The sequence below is a fragment of the Carassius carassius genome, chromosome 7 (assembly GCF_963082965.1).
Source record: "Carassius carassius chromosome 7, fCarCar2.1, whole genome shotgun sequence".
NCBI classification, from domain to species: domain Eukaryota; kingdom Metazoa; phylum Chordata; class Actinopteri; order Cypriniformes; family Cyprinidae; genus Carassius; species Carassius carassius.
The window spans coordinates 12,749,177-12,768,344 of record NC_081761.1 but is presented as its reverse complement, the minus strand read 5'-3'; the positions used below and the strand labels follow the sequence as shown (position 1 = coordinate 12,768,344).

At 40.9% G+C, this 19,168-nt stretch overlaps 1 protein-coding gene across 3 annotated transcripts in view; it reads left to right on the top strand.

Annotated features, from left to right (window-relative positions):
* The window catches only part of ndst3 (N-deacetylase/N-sulfotransferase (heparan glucosaminyl) 3), a 78,766-nt gene that overhangs the window by 25,542 nt on the left and 34,056 nt on the right, over window positions 1-19,168 (top strand). For all 3 annotated transcript variants that reach the window (XM_059553903.1, XM_059553902.1, XM_059553901.1), the window contains exons 3-5: window positions 2,028-2,115; window positions 3,355-3,509; window positions 16,820-17,005. In XM_059553903.1, coding sequence (XP_059409886.1) covers window positions 2,028-2,115; window positions 3,355-3,509; window positions 16,820-17,005 — 429 coding nt within the window. The remainder of the gene's footprint in view (window positions 1-2,027; window positions 2,116-3,354; window positions 3,510-16,819; window positions 17,006-19,168) is intronic.

Genomic DNA, 19,168 nt, shown 5'->3' with positions numbered 1-19,168 from the left:
CCTGCACTTGGCATTCTTATCTTATGATGTCAGATTCCCAACATCCCAGATTCCCACATCAATATTAAATGTGTTCTCTCTCTTTCTTTTATTTGAGCTCTTCCCTCTCACTCCTGCAACACAATACATCCCATCTACATTTTGCAGGGAAAGATGAGGTCCCGTTTGTTGTCACTTTTTAAGGTGTCTATTATCATTGAATAAAACAAGACTCTCATTGGATAAATTCAAGATTAAGTATATGACAGAATGCCACAAACATATGGCTTTTTTGAAGTCAAATTCCACATACATTATTTCTTATATTTCATTTTTCAGCATTAACCTATTTATTAATTATAAAATATTTATTGTCTTCCTTTCTTTCATGATTTAATTCATGGAAATTTTTTACATTTTTATTTTACATGCATATTAATATAAAATAAACCACACAGAGTTTGACTCTGATGCTTTTTACTACTTATATACATTTTTATTATATTTGTATTATGTATATTTTTCACACAAAAAAAACATACAGTATACTGTAGGTAGACAAAAAAAATATTTTAATATATATATATATAATAGTTTAATATTTAAGAAACAGGTTACTGGCAGAACTCTAGAAATTTCTCTCTCTCTCGTTCTTTTTTGTTCTCTCTGTGTCATTCTCTGGAGGCATGTTCATCTTCTTGCCTGCCCAGATGTAAAAAAAAAAATAAAAAATAAAAAAAACACTCCTTTAGGTTATCTTATTAATTACAAATATCATAAACAAGGCCATTATTGCAATAAATTAATTTTAATTCAAATATGTTGCTGAAACCAATCAAATGTTTTAGCAAAGAAGTCATTAAAACTTCAAATGTTAAAAAATATATATAACTTTTTTTATACTTATAAAAATGTTATGTTTAATTCAATGTGTTACTTTCTGTTTCTTTGTAATTATTTGCAAAATGTATTAGCAATTTCTGAGTGAAAATTGTTTCTACACCAAATTTCTTTTGCCATGTTCTTGAATACTGATTAATACTTCCTAATATATAAACATATGATCACATGAAGAAAAAAAAACAGATACCCTGATGCAAGTGTTGGTGTAACTTACTCACAGGTTTATCTTACCCACTCCCCTTTACCTTGCTTCCTGAGCCATGAAGCATCAAACATCAGGCTGAACCTCCCGAAAGACACATAACACACTCGGCTCAATATTTAAAAAGGCATCTCACCAAAAGCCTCCGTTTTAGTAATATCATATTACGGCATGAACATTGAATTAGATGAGGCCAGATCATTTTAAATTAATGAGGACTAGATCAAAATGCCACTCTATTAGGTTAGGATGCAAAGCGCACATAGACTGGTGCACTGTCACGTGGGTGAGCTGATTTGATTACCAGGATGCGAGTACCTGTGCTGATTTTGTTGCTGATGTGTAGTTGAATGTAAATGGAATTAATTACCAAAATGTCATCAGAGATAACTGCCACATTCTCACTGAAGGATAAAATCAAATATATTACACCTGTCTCCTGGGTCCCGTCCGTGTGTGTCTGCCTGTGTGCCAGAGTGTGTGTCAGCATATCTTCCCGAGCTCTGTGAGTAATGATTTGATGACACCGTCTAAGTCAGCCAACACGCCCCTTCCTTCCTTCTGCGATATTGCCATATATCGTACAAAACAGTGACATACACGCTCACACTCACTGTCAGTTGTCAGACAGATATTGATTGTATTTGCATGGTGTCTTAGGCTAGAAATATATGAGACTGTTTTATTGGAACTGCTGCAATGAGGCACCTGCCAAACCCAAATGCCATTACTCATCCGGGAAAGATCGATCACATCCTTATACGCATATACTCAAACTGTGAGCACAAATACTACTGCATGATGTTAATCCAAAAAGTTCAATATTGTGGTGTATATTATATTTGATTGATATATAATAGATAAATGGACATGTACTGAGCAGTGGATAGGCAGTCAACAGTGCAATCTTCAGCTTCTAATGTTTGATGTTTTTATCTTCCAGGCTCTTCTGGAAACACAGAACATGTTGAGGTCGTACATTTCTAACTTCACCTTTAACCTGGGATTTTCTGGGAAATTCTTCCATACAGGTAACCATGTGTGTGTTAAAAGATAAAATGTGTTAAAAGATAAAATGTAAATCATAATTGGTTAACGCATACATAATCACACTGCTATAAAAAGGTGTTTTGTAATATTCTGACTGGCATGGTAACAGAACTCTGCCATAGCAACTCTGAAGTTTCTCTGGTTAATCGTGTTCTATTTTTGAAGTGTGTGTGTGTGTGTGTGTGTGTGTGTGTGTGTGTGTGTGTGTGTGTGTGTGTGTGTGTGTGTGTGTGTGGATAACTAAATTAAATTAATATTAGAGTCACTGATTACTTTAGCAAATTGAACCTTATTCTGGACAAGAGCCACGTACATAGACAGGAAGAGACCAGTGTTATTTTAGTTTAGTTTAGATATTTTATTTAAAGTATTAGTAATTTCATTATTTTAAATCAGCTTTATTTTTAAGTGTTGCTTGTTAACCTATTAAATTAAAATTAAATAAGTATATAAGAATTCAATATGTTTAAGTTTAAGTATTTCTATTTCATTGGTCATACTTTATTTTAAGGTCCAATTTCCTCTATTAACATAACATTAACTGCAACTTTTGCCTCAGTAAATTCCTAATTTGCTGCTTATTAATAGTAAGGTAGTGGTTAAATTTAGGTATAGGGTAGGATTAGGGATGTAGAATATAGCCATCCAGAATATTTTTTTTGTAAGTACTAATAAACAGCCAATATGTTAATAATAGGCATGCTAATATAACCAACTAGTTAATAGTGAGAAATATGAATTGGTCCCTATACTTAAGTGTTGGTTTAGTTTTGTTAATTTAGTAAAGTAATGAAATATGTAAAAAAAAAAAAGTCCCCACAATTCACAGAAACAAATGTGTGTGTGTGCATATAGCATAATATCCAATCAAATCTTATTTTGTCAAATTATATAAAAAGTACAAATATTTAATTGTATAAGAATACATAAAATGCTATGCATACATAAATACTATGAAACTATTAAATTCGCCTTAACAGTACAAATGAGTCTAAAATTATATTTCCCTCACCATCATTTCCACCACAGAATCCTATTAAACTAAATAAATGTTTGAGCAGTAGTGGAAGTGATACTTCAATGGAAGTGACATTTGTTCTTCCATGATGCCGTTAGAAACTGACTAAGAGTTTTAGGAATTCAAGATTTTGACATTTAGGAATTCCACAGGCCCAAAGGAAATCCACAGTATGCTAATGAGCTAATGTTTGTTTGTTTAGGTACACAGGAGGAAGATGATGGAGATGATCTGTTGTTGAAATATGTTGATGAGTTCTGGTGGTTTCCTCATATGTGGAGTCATATGCAGCCTCACCTCTTCCACAATGAATCCTCTCTGATGGAACAAATGATCCTGAACAAAGACTTCGCTTTGGTGAGTAAATCTACACCTCTAACTTGCCCATACACAATCAGTGAACAACCATCATCCAGGTATTATCACGTCCGGCGAAATACCCATTCACCTAAGGTACCATTAGCCCGCCAGCGAGTCGTGTCATTTACTGGGAGAAAATGAACACTAATTATGCATGTTTTACATGTGCTTTGAGACTTCAGTTGTTCCTCAACTAGAGAAGTGCCTCTTATGATTTTGACAGAATCATTGAAACCTACACAAGAACGGTGGAAGTGTGAGTGTAAGCGGGTGTGTTCTCATTTAGTTATCTCTCGGTAACACTCCTGCATTTATTTGTCCCCCTTTTTCTGTGAAGCAGCACTCTCATGTCACATTCAAAGACACTTTGCTAGCAGAATGTAAACTCTGACACATATATTTACCCTTCATGTAATTTAGAGTGATACACATTCTCTAAATTGATGCAAGTGACCCGAGTGCAAATCCGACTCATTCCGTTTCCTGATCCCTTACACTCGTCTGCTCCTTTTTGTTCCCTGCCTATAAAATGGACAAGATATATCATATATAAAAAATTAGGAATGCCCTATTAAGATTTCCAAGAGATTTTCAAAGGAAAAGAATCTAGCTGTATGCTGGCACACAGTTGGGTGATCATTGGCATTCTTCGTTGTCACACAGCCTGTTTTATTTAGTTATGAGATGTTTGGAAGCCAAACACTATGGCTAAACCCTAAAGAGAGGATATCTGCATGACCCACTGAACAAGTAAATTGTCACGCAAGTAAACTACCTATCCATTGTGTTGTGCAATGCCACTTGTGCACTTGTGGTGTAGTTTGGCCTTTTGGTTCTTTTTGTAACACATTGTAATAAAGGAATAGTTCACCCAAAAATAAGAATTTTCCTAAAAATGTATTTACCCTCAGGCCATCCGAGATGTAGATGAGTTTGTTTCTTCATCAGAACAGATTTGGAGAAATGTACCATTACATCACTTGCTCACCAACGGATCCTCTGCAGTGAATGGTTGCCATCAGAAAGAGTCCAAACAGCTGATATAATCTACAGTTGACAATACTCCAGTCCATCAATTAATGTCTTGTGAAGCAAAAAGCCAAGTGTTTTGAGCATGTGATGTAATGCTACATTTCTCCAAACCTGTTCTGATAAAGAAACTTAACTCAGTTTTCATTTGGGGGTGAACTACATCTTGTGATGGTGAGTTACAGAAAGAAAAAAAAAAAGATTCAAAAATCTGTTTATATATTGATATGTGTACAACAACGTATTGTAGATGATTCTGTACTCACTAGCTGACTATGTATAGACTTTACTGTTAGTTTGTATATTAGCATCACTGTCACTTGGCTTTTTAGAAATATAATAATAATATAAAAAAAATTATATTAGAAATACAGCCATGTGATGTGAATGCCAGAGTGAGTGATAAACTACAGAGCGTAAAGTGCCCCTGCTGAAAGTCACAAACAAGCACAGCCTCTGTCTGAAAACATAACCACCAGCTAAATTATAATTTGAGTAATGCCCTACGGCTTGAGCAGTTTAGCTAATAGTTTTTTATGCAAATGCAGTTTGCATTAAAATTTGACTAAAATTAAGATTTAACAAAGTTCTTATGAAAACAATAATCTGTTTCATAAAGCTACTCATTGATTTAGCCATATAATTATTATCTTTGTTGTTTATTTCCAATATATATATTTATCCATAAAGAGGCCTTCATGTTACAATACAACTTTAAACGGCTTTTAGTGTTTAGCCATCTGAGAAATAGAAATATTAGAAATTAAATTAGCTTAAAAGGTTAACTTTTTCAGCAGCAACAAGTTACTTTTTTCTGTCAAGTACAGTAGTAATGTTGTATACCAAAACAATGCATTTCTGTAAATCACTTTGTTTGCTTTAGAGCTGAGACAATAATCATACACATTCTCTTATGAAAGCTGTCCCACAATGTCCTCTCTTTCATTTGTAGCTTTGGAGCCAGATTAACTTTAGTAATTCACTTTGTTCAAATGATTCATGAAATGAACTGAATAAAAAAAGATGTTTCACAGATGCAAACCTTTGCTTGTGGTATCAAGTCTCTTGTGGTATTTTCTGTGTTTTTATAGCAAAATATTGCATTTAACAGTGCTGTTCATTACTATGTTTTTGACTCTAGTATTCTAGTTTTTTGTTGTATTTTGTGTAAATGTAACTGATTAAGTTAAAAGTTTTAATCACTTTACACATGAAAAGTCTATTAAAAAAACATAGTTTTTGTCGCAGACCCAGACTTTCTATCTTAAGATATACAACATACAAATTGTAATTAGTTTATAATTAATAAATAAAGTAGAATAATTATCAATCATTTAACTGTTTATTGTGTGAAAATGAACAGAAAATAGAAATACCCTTGAGATTAAAATATTTAACTACTTTAAAACCATACCCTTTCAAAGTAGCTCCCCCAAAACTGGTGTTCCCTTTCAAGGGAACTTCGAACTGCGTCCTCTGAGGGGACACTATGGGGAACACCTCGTCGTGACCCGTGTCTGAAGCATACTTTGAAAAACGCCAACGTGTTGGCCGGCGACAGCCTCTGACGTCACTACCAGCGCGACTATAAATACGCGCCCGTAGGACCCGTCAACATCTTCTTCGTCTTCAGTTGACTGTTTTGTTTGAAGCGTGCATCTGAGAAACGACCAAAACGGTAAGAGCGATCTATTACTGTTTTCATCATGGCTTCCACTAGCAAGGCGTTTAGACAGTGTGTGCATCCGTGTCAGCGTTATCTGACACCCGATGACACGCACACTCTTTGCGTCTCTTGTTTGGGCGAAGAGCACGCGCACGATGTCCTTGAGGGGGCGGTCTGCGTGCACTGCGAGCGTTTCTCTATGAGAAAGCTCCACTCTCGTTTGTCTCTCTTTTCGAGGAAAGAGGGACAGCCATCTGGATCCCGCGGCTCAGGTCCCGCCGTTGCCGAGGCACGGAGGAGAATGAGCTCGTGGGGATCACAAATGGATCTCGCTGAGGGGTGTAGAGAGGGACCTTCCTTTTCACACTCTCCGGCGGCCAACGAGAGCGAACTTCGGGAGGCAGATGTTGTATCATTAACCCATTCTGACACTGAAGTTAGTGCTCTGCTGGGTTCTACCCAGGAAGAGCAGGAGATGTCTGAGAGTGGTGAAGAAGCTGAGGCTGAGCCTTCTCAATCCTCCTGTCCCGCGTATGAGGAGCTGTTAGAGGTTATGGATCGCGCCACGGCAAAATTAGATTTGCCATGGAAGCGTGCCAGCAAGGTGGCGCCACGAGGTCGCCTCGCTGAGCGGTACTTGTCTGACCATAGCCCTCCAGCCCAGGTGAGCCTTCCATTCTTGCCTGACTTACATGCAGAAGTCGAAAAGGAATGGAAGAGGCCGTTTTCCTCTCGCATCCACCGGTTTCAGCATACGAGCTATGCTAATATCGAGGGCTTGCATGAGAACGGCTATGAGAGGATGCCCCCTGTAGAAGAGACGCTGGCTTGCTATCTCTCTGTGGGGCAAACATCCTCTCTTAAATCTCCCGCTTTGCCATCTAAGCCCCTCCAAGATACATCCCGCTTAAATGGCAGGTCATACGCGGCAGCCGGTCAGGCTGTGGCTTCACTGCACACGATGGCGGTGCTCCAGGCCTACCAGGCTGACCTGCTGAAGGACCTGGATACAGGTGAGGGCCTTTCACCTGACCAGGTAGCCGAGCTGCGCCGCACCACAGACCTCTCTCTCCGAGCTACCCAGCAGGCCGCCTCCGCCATGGGCAGGTCTATGGCGGCCATGGTGGTGACGGAGAGACATCTGTGGGTGAACCTGGCTGACATCGGGAAGGAAGAAAGGGGGTTTCTTCTCGATGCTCCGGTCTCGCCTTCTGAGCTTTTTGGTACCTCCGTCGAGATGGTGGTCGGGAAGTTCAGGGAGGCAAGGGCGCGCTCAGCGGCCTTTAAATCCTTCATTCCACGAAGGTCCAGGTCCGAGCCCGAGCAACTCAGGGGTCCTGGCCCATCTCGATCTGAGGGTCGTAGAAGGGCGCAGAAGGCTAGTGTTGCGGCTCGCGCTCCTCCCCCGCCTAAGGGCAGGGGCAAGAGGAACCGCGGGTCACGGATCGGTAAGCAGGGTCTGAGGGACGTGATTCAGCCCCGCAGCGGGACTCCAGTACAGGAGGGTGGGTGAGTAGGTAACCCTTGCTCTACCTGTTTATGGACGTTATGTTGCTGGTGGTTATATGTCTACTAACAATCTCTGTGAGTTTCCTTTACAGTAGCTAGGTGGCCAAAGAATTGGCACAGCACTGCAGGGAATTCCATAGATGTCCGGCCAGGTCACCCTGAGGGGCCGCCTGGCGCATCCGGGGAGGTGGTGGTTACGGCAAGAAGCTCTGTATTTACTGCCTCAGGTGATGCTCCCCTCGCCTAGAAAAGAGGGTTGGAGCTCACCGCTCCCGTGCGATCCAGCGCCTCTGCGATGCTTGGGAACCTCTCTGTACACACGCTTGCCTGTGTACTTTCTCAAAGCCACATAGTGGTCAGTGTGCACGTTAACGCTTTGCGCACTGTCTGAAATCCACGTAAAGTGGTAAGTGTGCACGCAAGACTCTGCGCACTTTCTGAAATCCACATAAAGTGGTAAGTGTGCACGCATGACTTTGCGCACTTTCTAAAATCCTGTATGGTAGGGGTTACGCGCTTCGCTTCGTTCCCTTTTTTTGTGATGATTAGCCCTGGGTTCCATGGGCTTCATTCAACCAGTGTGTATTTGTTATACACCTCAAGCATCGCTTCCCTTAACATGAGGGGCTGGGTGGACTCCCACATATTGTGGTTATCAGGTGGTAGGCTTCATCAGGCCTCCCTGATGGTGAGCTCCCACATACTGTGGTTGCCAGGTAGTAGGCCTCACCAGGCCTCCCTGGAGATTTGGCTCCCACATACGGTTCGTCTCCACTAAATAGCATATTGTGGTTTTCAGATAGTAGGCTTCACCAGGTCTCTCTGAAGGTGAGCTCCCACGTTCGGTGGTCGCCAGGTAGTAGGCCTCACCAGGCCTCCCTGGAGATTTAGCTCCCACATACTATGCGTTTCCACGGAATAGCATGTTGTGGCTTTTTCAGATAGTAGGCTTCACCAGGTCTCTCTGAAGACGAGCTCCCACATACTGTGGTTGCCAGGTAGTAGGCCTCACCAGGCCTCCCTGGAGATTTAGCTCCCACATACTATGCGTTTCCACGGAATAGCATATTGTGGCTTTTTCAGATAGTAGGCTTCACCAGGTCTCTCTGAAGACGAGCTCCCACATACTGTGGTTGCCAGGTAGTAGGCCTCACCAGGCCTCCCTGGAGATTTAGCTCCCACATACTATGCGTTTCTACGGAATAGCACATTGTGGTTTTCAGATAGTAGGCTTCATCAGGTCTCTCTGAAGACGAGCTCCCACATACTGTGGTTGCCAGGTAGTAGGCCTCACCAGGCCTCCCTGGAGATTTAGCTCCCACATATTGTGCGTTCCACTAAATAGCACATTGTGGTTTTCAGATAGTAGGCTTCATCAGGTCTCTCTGAAGACGAGCTCCCACATACTGTGGTTGCCAGGTAGTAGGCCTCACCAGGCCTCCCTGGAGATTTAGCTCCCACATACTGTGCGTTTCCTAAAAAACGAGCTCCCGCGATTTGTGGTTGTCAGGTAGTAGGCCTCACCAGGCCTCCCTGGAGTTGAGTTCCATATTGCTTTCAGTTTCCACTGAGGTGGTTATCTGGTAACAGATAGTAGGCCTCTCTAGGCCTCTCTGTAGGTGAACTCCCACATATTGTGGTTATCAGGTAGCAGGCTTCACAGGCCTCTCTGAATGTGAGCTCCCACATACTGTGGTTGTCAGGTAACCTTTCAGTACACACGCTTGCCTGTGTACTTTCTCAAATCCACATGGTGGTCAGTGTGCACGTTAACGCTTTGTGCACTGTCTGAAATCCACGTAAAGTGGTAAGTGTGCACGCAAGACTCTGCGCACTTTCTGAAATCCACGTAAAGTGGTAAGTGTGCACGCAAGACTCTGCGCACTTTCTAAAATCCTGTATGGTAAGGGTTACGCGCTCCGCTTCGTTCCCTTTCTTGGGATGATTCGCCCCGGTGTTCCTTGGGCTTCATCCAACCAGTGTGTATTTGTTATACACCTCAAGCAAGCATCGCTTCCCTTAACATGAGGGGCTGGGTGGACTCCCACATATTGTGGTTGTCAGGTGGTAGGCTTCATCAGGCCTCCCTGATGGTGAGCTCCCACATACTGTGGTTGCCAGGTAGTAGGCCTCACCAGGCCTCCCTGGAGATTTAGCTCCCACATACTGTGCGTTTCCTAAAAAGCGAGCTCCCGCGATTTGTGGTTGTCAGGTAGTAGGCCTCACCAGGCCTCCCTGGAGTCGAGTTCCATATTGCTTTCAGTTTCCACTGAGGTGGTTATCTGGTAACAGATAGTAGGCCTCTCTGTAGGTGAACTCCCACATTTTGTGGTTATCAGGTAGCAGGCTTCACAGGCCTCTCTGAATGTGAGCTCCCACATACTGTGGTTGTCAGGTAACCTTTCAGTACACACGCTTGCCTGTGTACTTTCTCAAATCCACATGGTGGTCAGTGTGCACGTTAACGCTTTGCGCACTGTCTGAAATCCACGTAAAGTGGTAAGTGTGCACGCAAGACTCTGCGCACTTTCTGAAATCCACGTAAAGTGGTAAGTGTGCACGCAAGACTCTGCGCACTTTCTAAAATCCTGTATGGTAAGGGTTACGCGCTCCGCTTCGTTCCCTTTCTCAGGATGATTCGCCCCGGTGTTCCTTGGGCTTCATCCAACCGGTGTGTACTTATTGTACACCCCAAGCCCCCTGAACTTGGGGGGGCTGTGTGGGCAATTCTCGGGTAGTTCAGCAGCGCTCCCCTTTTCTGAAAGGGTCACCTATGAGCATGCTGCTCGGAGCTCGGAGTCTTCCTCTCTTGGGAGACTGATTCCCGGTTCTTCAGAGCGCTCCAGTACCACATACTGTTTGAGACGCTCTGTGAGAGCAGGCATCCTGCTGGGGCAGGGGCTGAGGCCTCCAATTGCTCTGCTCCCGGGCCATTCTTCTACGAGCTGCTCTGACAGAGTCCCACGAGAACCCCTCCTTAGAACAGTATTTTAAATCCATGTTATGGTAAGTGTGCACGGGAGTCTTTGCGCACTTTCTAAAATCCACATTGTGGTAAGTTCGCACGCTAGTCTCTGCGTTCTTTCTAAAATCCCTAGATGGTAAGGGCTTCGCGCTGCTGCTTCGTGCCCTTTCTTGAGTTGGTTTAAGCCCCGTTCATCTTGGGCACCACTCCACCTAGGTATCCTCGGATACCTATCTAGAACAGGGCGCCGCTACTAGAGTGCTGTGGGGACAGCCCTTTCGGCAGGTTTTTGCGAAAGCTAGCAGTAGCCCCCTGTGTGACAGGCAAAGACTTGGTAGAGGAAAGTGCCAGGCTTTTAGCCGTATCCCTTTAAAGGAATCTCTGTGATTCCATGCCTTTAGCTCTACCCCGGGCCAGGGCCCTACAGGATAAGTTGGGTATGTAGCTTAGGCCTTTGGCCGTAAGGGATAATGTCATAAGGCAGCCGTCAGACCGTCCCAGGGGCGACTCCCGGTGAAGAGAAAAGCGGTAGAGTTGGTACTTAGTGTTTGCCATGATTCTGGTCTGCACTCCCCTCAGCATGGCGGCGTGGGTATACTGTTCCCCATAGTGTCCCCTCAGAGGACGCAGTTCGAAATTCCCTTGAAAGGGAACGTCTCAGGTTACGAATGTAACCATGGTTCCCTGAGAGTGAACGAGACACTGCGTCCTCTAGCTCCCTGCCATGCTTCGGACACAAGCTTCACGAAGAAGATATTGACGGGTCCTACGGGCGCGTATTTATAGTCGCGCTGGTAGTGACGTCAGAGGCTGTCGCCGGCCAACACGTTGGCGTTTTTCAAAGTATGCTTCAGACACGGGTCACAACGAGGTGTTCCCCATAGTGTCCCCTCAGAGGACGCAGTGTCTCGTTCCCTCTCAGGGAACCATGGTTACATTCGTAACCTGAGACGTTTATTGCCCTGTGTATGGGGGTCAGGTTTTGCCTAAATAATGCAATCCAAATGTCCCCACAAGGATAGTAAATCCAGAAATCAACAACATTTTGGAGAGCAGCCAACAGTGCCTGTATGGAAAAGCACAATAAATATAATAATAATATCTTAATTAAGATTCATGTGATGGTTATGTCATTTGCAGGTTTCAGTGAGGGTTTGGGAAATAGAAAATATAATTAGCACAGTATACAAAAAATAGATGCCAGTGGAAAGTCTACACCATTATAGACAAACAAACATGTGTATGTGTATGAGTTGTGTATTTCTCTAGAAGTCTAGATGTAATATAAGTAGTAACGCATGCTTTTTTCAATATTGTGACGCACATCTGAGTAAACCAGATTATTTAAAAGAAAAATGTACAATGGGGTATTGGTTCACTATATTGGTTGCTGATTGGATGTAGGCAGGCTTAATGTGATCTTAAAAAAATGAAACATATGCATGGATGAATAATTCACAATGAGTTTATGAATTTAGAAAATAGATTCCATGTCATGCTGACTTTAATACATTTTCCTTTCTCAGAGCTGCCATAAGGTTCTTTTCACAGTCAATGACAATCAACAAACTGCACACTTCAAAAATTTCCCAGTAAAAATCTCCTACATGAGTGACCAAGGTCAAGCAGTTAGCATGCGCTTGACTCTGGGCACAGAGTTAAACAGACTAGTGTCTGTCTGCTCAGAGGGCAGAGACTGAGAGTAGGGCTGACAGAGAATTTTAATGGGACATAAGCAGAAGTTTGATAATCTAGAGAAGACGGCTTTGATTAGCCTTTATTGGTTTGGGGGTTTGATTAAATCAGAGAGCTGTGCAGCTAAGCTAACAGATGAGTTTACATGAGAGGATGTAGAATGTGGGTGGCTGTGTGTGTGTTTGTGTGTGTGTGTGCGTGTGTGTGTGTGTGTGTGTGTGTGTGTGTGTGTGTGTGTGTGCGTGCGTGCGTGCGTGCGTGCGTGTGTGTGTGTGTGTGTGTGTGTGTGTGTGTGTGTGTGTGTGTGTGTGTGTTCTCACATTCTACATTCTCTTGAGGGAAATTCTGTGGATTACTGGATCCTCATGATATGGAAGTTACATCTGAGAATTCACCTCAAAATACAGTTATCGACTCAGCTGTTCTTTAGATGTCTTTTATCTCACCTATCTGATTTTAATTAGTTAGTCCAGAGAAATTTAAAAATGAAAATGGATTTTTCATAAAAATCATAAAGTCTCGAATCAATAGCTCAGAGGTAGGTCTGTGTAACTCTGAAGATAAGTGTGAATGAGCACACCAGCTATAAAAATGTGTGTGTGTCTCTGTCAGGGAAATGGGATTTTTGGTAATTTTGTCTACTCAAGCACTCAGCAGATGAATTAATGCAGTATTAACAGTACTAAATATCTATATACATATATGTGTCACAGTGTGTTCTAACCAGTTATGACATATAAGCTTTCTCTTCAGTGTAATTCTGAGGGTTTTTTTTGTCATGTCCAGCCACAATCGTGACAAGCAACAATCAATAGGATGTATTACAGTGATTTCTGATGTATCTTGTGGCACTGAAGACTGGAGTAAAAATTCAGCTTTTCCACCACAACTGTGAAGACGACGAGTCTGTGTTCCAATTAATCTCTTAAACCAAAAACAAAGAAAGCACTAGTTTAACAATGAATTATTAAAATGTAAAAGCAGCCTGCAACCTGCATTTATTTGATCAAAAATACAGAAAAAAAATGTAATATTGTGATATATTATTACAATTTAAAATTAGGGATGTCCAGATCCGTTTCAGACTCGATCGGAATCGGACGTTACCTCCCGATCAGGACTCGGATATATATATATATTCTCATTCATTTTTAACACATCTTTTGTTATCAATGGCACAGAGTTAGACCCTTTTGACTCCACACAGAAACAGCGATGCGTGCGGCATGACATCACTTTGTTTTCAAGAGCTGGTGTGAATAAATATAGATTCAAACTCAAAGAGACATGATAGTTTGCGCATGACCTGATATTTCATTCGGACTCAGGATACAGCGAGATGAACATCACAGAGCGCTAAACTCTCATGCAGTGTGTGTTTCATTCATACTCGAAGCCGGAGCGCGCTCTCGCGCTGATATCAGGAAATTCCTAATATGGACAAAAGCGTCCAGCTATGCTGTGGTGCGCACAGGAAAAATGAAACTTATGCAAACACGAAGACGTTAATATACGATCACGACAATAAATTATTCTTCAAGTCATCTCCAGCAGGTGATAAATAAAGTATGAACAATGCAGTGCTGATTGACATAGTATTTATTACAGTATAGAAACTATTCTGCATTATTATGTGATAAACAGTGTTTGTAGTATATAAACAAATCATTATTATTTGTTATTGTCCAGCATTTATAGATTTCTAAGCCAATTAAAAGCTAGAAATTAGAAAAAAAATAAAGTTGCCTATACTACCAGTCAGAAGTTTTTGAACAGTAAGCTTGTTAATGTTTTTTTTTAGTTTTTTTTTTTAAGAAGTCCCTTCTATTCACCAAGCCTGCATTTATTTGATCCAAAGTACAGCAAAACAGTAAGATTTTGAAATATTTTTACTAGCCTATTTAAAATAGCTGTTTTATATTTGAATATATTTCAAAATGTAATTTATTGAACATCCTGGATCTGTTTTTTCGCTCTTCTTTATTCTTTTTTTATGTATTATAGAAGTATCGGATCGGGACTCGGTATCGGCAGATACTCAAAATCAAATGACTCGGACTCGGACTCGAGGACAAAAAAACCTGATCGGGACATCCCTATTTAAAATACTTGTTTTTAAATTTATTATACTTTAAATTATCATTTATTTCTGTGATGCAAAGCTGAATTTTTAGGATCATTATCACATGATCCTTTAGAAATCATTCTAATATGATAATTCATTATTAAAAGTTGGAAACAGTTCTGCTGCTTAATATTTTTTCAGAACATGTGATACTTTTTTTAGGATACTTTGATGAATAAAAAGTAAAAAAAAAATATATATATATATATATATATATATATATAAATATAAATATAAATATAAATATTTTTAATAACAATATACACTACTGGTCAGTAATTTGGGGTCAGTAATTTTTTTTCTTTCTTTTTTTTTATAAAATCAATACTTTTATTCAGCAAGGATGTGTTAAATTGATAAAAAGTGATAGTAAAGAAAATATACTATTAGAATATATATTATTCAAATTTTTATTTTTATTTTGAATAAATGCAGTTCTTTTTAACCTTTTATTCATCAAATATATTAGACAGCAGAACTGTTTCCAACACTCATAATAAATCAAAATATTAGAATGATTTCTAAATGATCATATGATAGACTGGATGTTACATGTGACACTGAAGGCTGGAATAATGATGCTGAAAAATCAGCTTTGCATCACAGGAATAAATTATTTTTTTTAAGTATATTCAAATAGAAAACTATTATTTTAAGTTGTATTAATATTTCACAATATTACTGTTTTTTCTGTATTTTTGATCAAATAAATGCAGGATTGATGAGCAGAAGAAACTTCTTTCAAAAACATTAAAAATATAATTTATTTCTGTGATGCAAATCTGAATCTCCATCAGCCAATAATCCAGTATAAAGTGTCACATGATCCTTAAGAAGTCATTATAATATTCTGATTTATTACTAGAATTATCAATGCTGGCAACAGTTAGGCAGCAAAATATTTTTTTGAAAACTGGAATACTTTTTTCAGGATTCTATGATCAATAAAAATTTAAAAAGAAAAGCATTTATTCAAAATACAAATCTTTTCTAACAATATAAATCTTTGCTATCACTTCTTATCAATTTAACACATCCTTGCTGAATAAAAGTTGGAATTTCTTAAAAAACAAAAAGAAAGAATATAAAAATGTATTGACCCCAAACTTTTGAACGGTTGTGTTGTTAGAAAATATCTCTATTTTAAATAAATGCTCTTGTTTTTAACTTTTTATTAATCAAATAATCCTGAAAAAAACTATCACAGGTTCCAAAAAAATATTAAGCAGCACAACAGTTTCCAGAACTGATAATAAATCAGCATATTAGAATGATTTCTGAAGGATCATGTGACACTGAAGAGTGGAGTAATAATGCTGAAAATTCAGCTTTGCATCACAGGAATAAATTAGATTTTAATCTATATTAAAATAGAAAAAAATTATTTTACAACGTAATATTATTCTAACAATATTTTTTTCCCTGTATTTTTGATCAAATAAATGCAGCCTTGAAAAGCATAAGAAACTCCTTTAAAAAACATACAAAATGGTTCTGATCCCAAACAACCAAACACATATGTTTGCGCGGCCCACTGCAAAAAAATTAACTGACCCCGCTATTGTTGGGTTAATAACTTAGTACTCAGAAGCTAGATTGTTAACTGTCTTTATTGAATGAACTAGGGCTGTGCGATATAGACAAAAAAAAAAAAAAAATTCTATGATCAATTTTGCAATTTTGATTTTAATCACGATAAGGCGCATCACAGATAATGTGTGAACCTGGAGTTAGGCATATGCCCAGTCTGTTCTGTTCTCGCGCTAGGCACGTTGCATTCTGATTGGATCGGATAGCATACTGCGGGAGGTCAGGGCCGCGGAAAATCATGCTATAAAGCGATTTAGAAATCGCGCACGCTCAAATCCTGATTTTATTACGATTTCGATTAATCACACAGCCCTAGAATGGACTGGAAATTAACAGAAAATAACTCGGGCTGGCACCGCTCAGCAAAACGGGAAAACCAGATCCAGGCAGAGCAAACAGTCAGGAGGGAACATGTTGACAGCCATTTATGTTGACCCTGTTGACAGCCATTTATGCATGTTTGAATTTGTTGTTTTGTAGCATATGCAACAAAAATATCTAAGATAAATTGGTGGTTTATTCTTAAACCAATCAGCGAGCTCGAATAGTGGAAGCATAGTAAGAATTTAATATTTATTTTTTGTTATTTAATTAAATATATGAAATTAGGTTATTATGTTATGACTTAGACATTTTTATACACATTAACAATATTATTATTTCTTTTTAATAGTAATTGGCGTAATTTGCTATAAAGTATATTTATTTCTGTGTATTTCTCCTTACAGGAGCATGGTATTCCAGTAGATCTGGGATATGCCGTGGCCCCTCATCATTCTGGTGTATATCCAGTCCATATTCAGCTGTATGAGGCTTGGAAGAAAGCATGGGGGATACGAGTTACCAGTACTGAGGAATACCCACACCTCAAACCTGCACGCCACCGCAAGGGATTCATTCATAACGACATCATGGTACGGCGCAACATACAGAGGACACATCATTGCACAACACAGAAATGTTGCGTATGCATATGACAAAAAAAGTTCGTCATCGTTTTTTTTTATGTTGAATAAAATACTATTTCTCTGGGATCAAAATTGCAGGAAACAATCGCACACTCGAAAGGTCAATATCACAGAATATTAATATTGGAAAGTGTAATAGTTTAATATTTGATTTCATCCACAGGCAGTGTCGTACATGATCCTTCCTCAAATCCTGATTAAAAATGTAGCGGGTCTCATTTGGTAAGCCAATCATCTCTGAGTTAAAGAGAAAACGCAAATGAGTGCATCCACTCATTCATCTTCAGTGAAAGATTGCTTCAAACCTTTCCTATTTGTTCTTTCAGACTGGTAGAACAATGGGTAAGCAAGCCTTAAAGTCTCTACCGAGACCACATCCCCACCATATGGAGGTGAAATGTGGAGATACTGATATGAACTGACCCCGGGGGCAGTACTACATTTGGAATGGGTCTCTGAGGCAGGTCCTACATTAGAGTAGGGATGGAACGTCTGCTAGAAGAGACTGACAGAGTGGGTTTGTCAAGTTAAGACATGAGTTTACAGAGAGGGACACCTTACCATGGAAGAATATAAATATGGGATTACCCGTAGGGAATCAAGTCATATGTACATCTATTCCAGTACAGGGGCTGACCGAAACTCAGCATTCTAACACCAGTACTGGGCCTGGCGTCAGACTACTTTGCCAAGTCTGACTGCCGATGGTGATAGAGAATGCTCGACCAAGGTTCGCCAACCGGGGAACTCTACTGGGAGAAGAAAGGTGCTCGCATCCCCGTGTGAGGGGGAATGGTGCAGCAAGCGTGACAATAAGCCAGTCCTTTCAGCCCCTTACCTGTTACCCAACACACTGGAAGAACCAGCTCTGCAAGAAGGTTGTAAAATCTTGCGAAGCTGTTAGGTGTCATCCAGCCCACAGCTAGACAGATGTCTGCCAGAGAGGCACCATGCGCCAGCGCCCAGGTGGAGGCAAAACTCCAAATGGAGTGGACTCTTACCCCCCGGGGGTCGCCTAGGGACTGGTATGCCAAGGAGATGGCATCCACTATCCAGTGGGCCAACCTCTGCTTGGAGACAGCCTTCCCTTTCTGCTGAATTCCAAAGCAGACAAGGAGCAGCTAAGAGCTTCTGAAGCGCTGGGTGCAGTCCACATATATGCATAGCACTCTTACGGGACAAAGCAACGCCAAGGCTGAATGTGCCTTCTCCGGGGGCAGCACTTGCAGGTTCACCAACTGATCACGGAAGGGAGTGGTGGGAACCTTGGGCACGCATCTAGGCTAGGGTCTCAGGACAATGTGAGAGCCAAACACAAGGAACTCGTCACTTACCAAAAATGCTTGGAGGTCCCTGACCCTCTTTATAGAAGTGAGCATGATCAGGAGCGCTGCCTTAAGAGACAGGAACTTCAGCTCAACTGAATCAGGCAGCTCAAATGGACCCCTCTTGAGTCCAGCCGGGACAACAGAGAGATCCCAGGAAGGTATTAGGGGTGTCCTAGGAGGATTCAACCCTCTGGCACCCTTCAGGAACCTATCGATCATGTCATCCCTTTCCAGGGACCAGCCACGTCCTTTGATAGCAGCAACATACACTTTCAAGGTGGAGGGTGACAGCCTACACGCCAACCTTTTTTGTAGGAAAGAAAGCACGAGTCTGTCCGAGCATCTCCGGCGATCTTCTCGGCCAGAACACCACCAATTTGTGAACAGACTCCACTTCAAAGCATAACCCTGTCTCAAGTGGCCTCGTATGAAGCAATCTGAGTGGCTTTACTGTGGCTGCGGATGTCATATGCCCTAGGTTGTTTCAGTGGGACCACTGTCCTGCCTCTGAAGGAACTCAGGCAGTTCAGCACTGACTGGGCACATTCGTTGGTGAGACATGCCGTCATACTTACCGAGTCTAACTCCATACCGAGATACAAGATTCTCTGCGCAGGGAAGAGTTTGCTCTTCTCTCACTTGACCTGAAGCCCCACTCTGATAATACGTTTCTGCTTCAACATCTTGAACGTGAGCTTGTGAAAGGCCCAATTCAAGACTTGCAGGTTCAAGATAGATCGAAGGCAACAGCAGCTTGGCCCGCGGCACTGTAAGCTTTGGC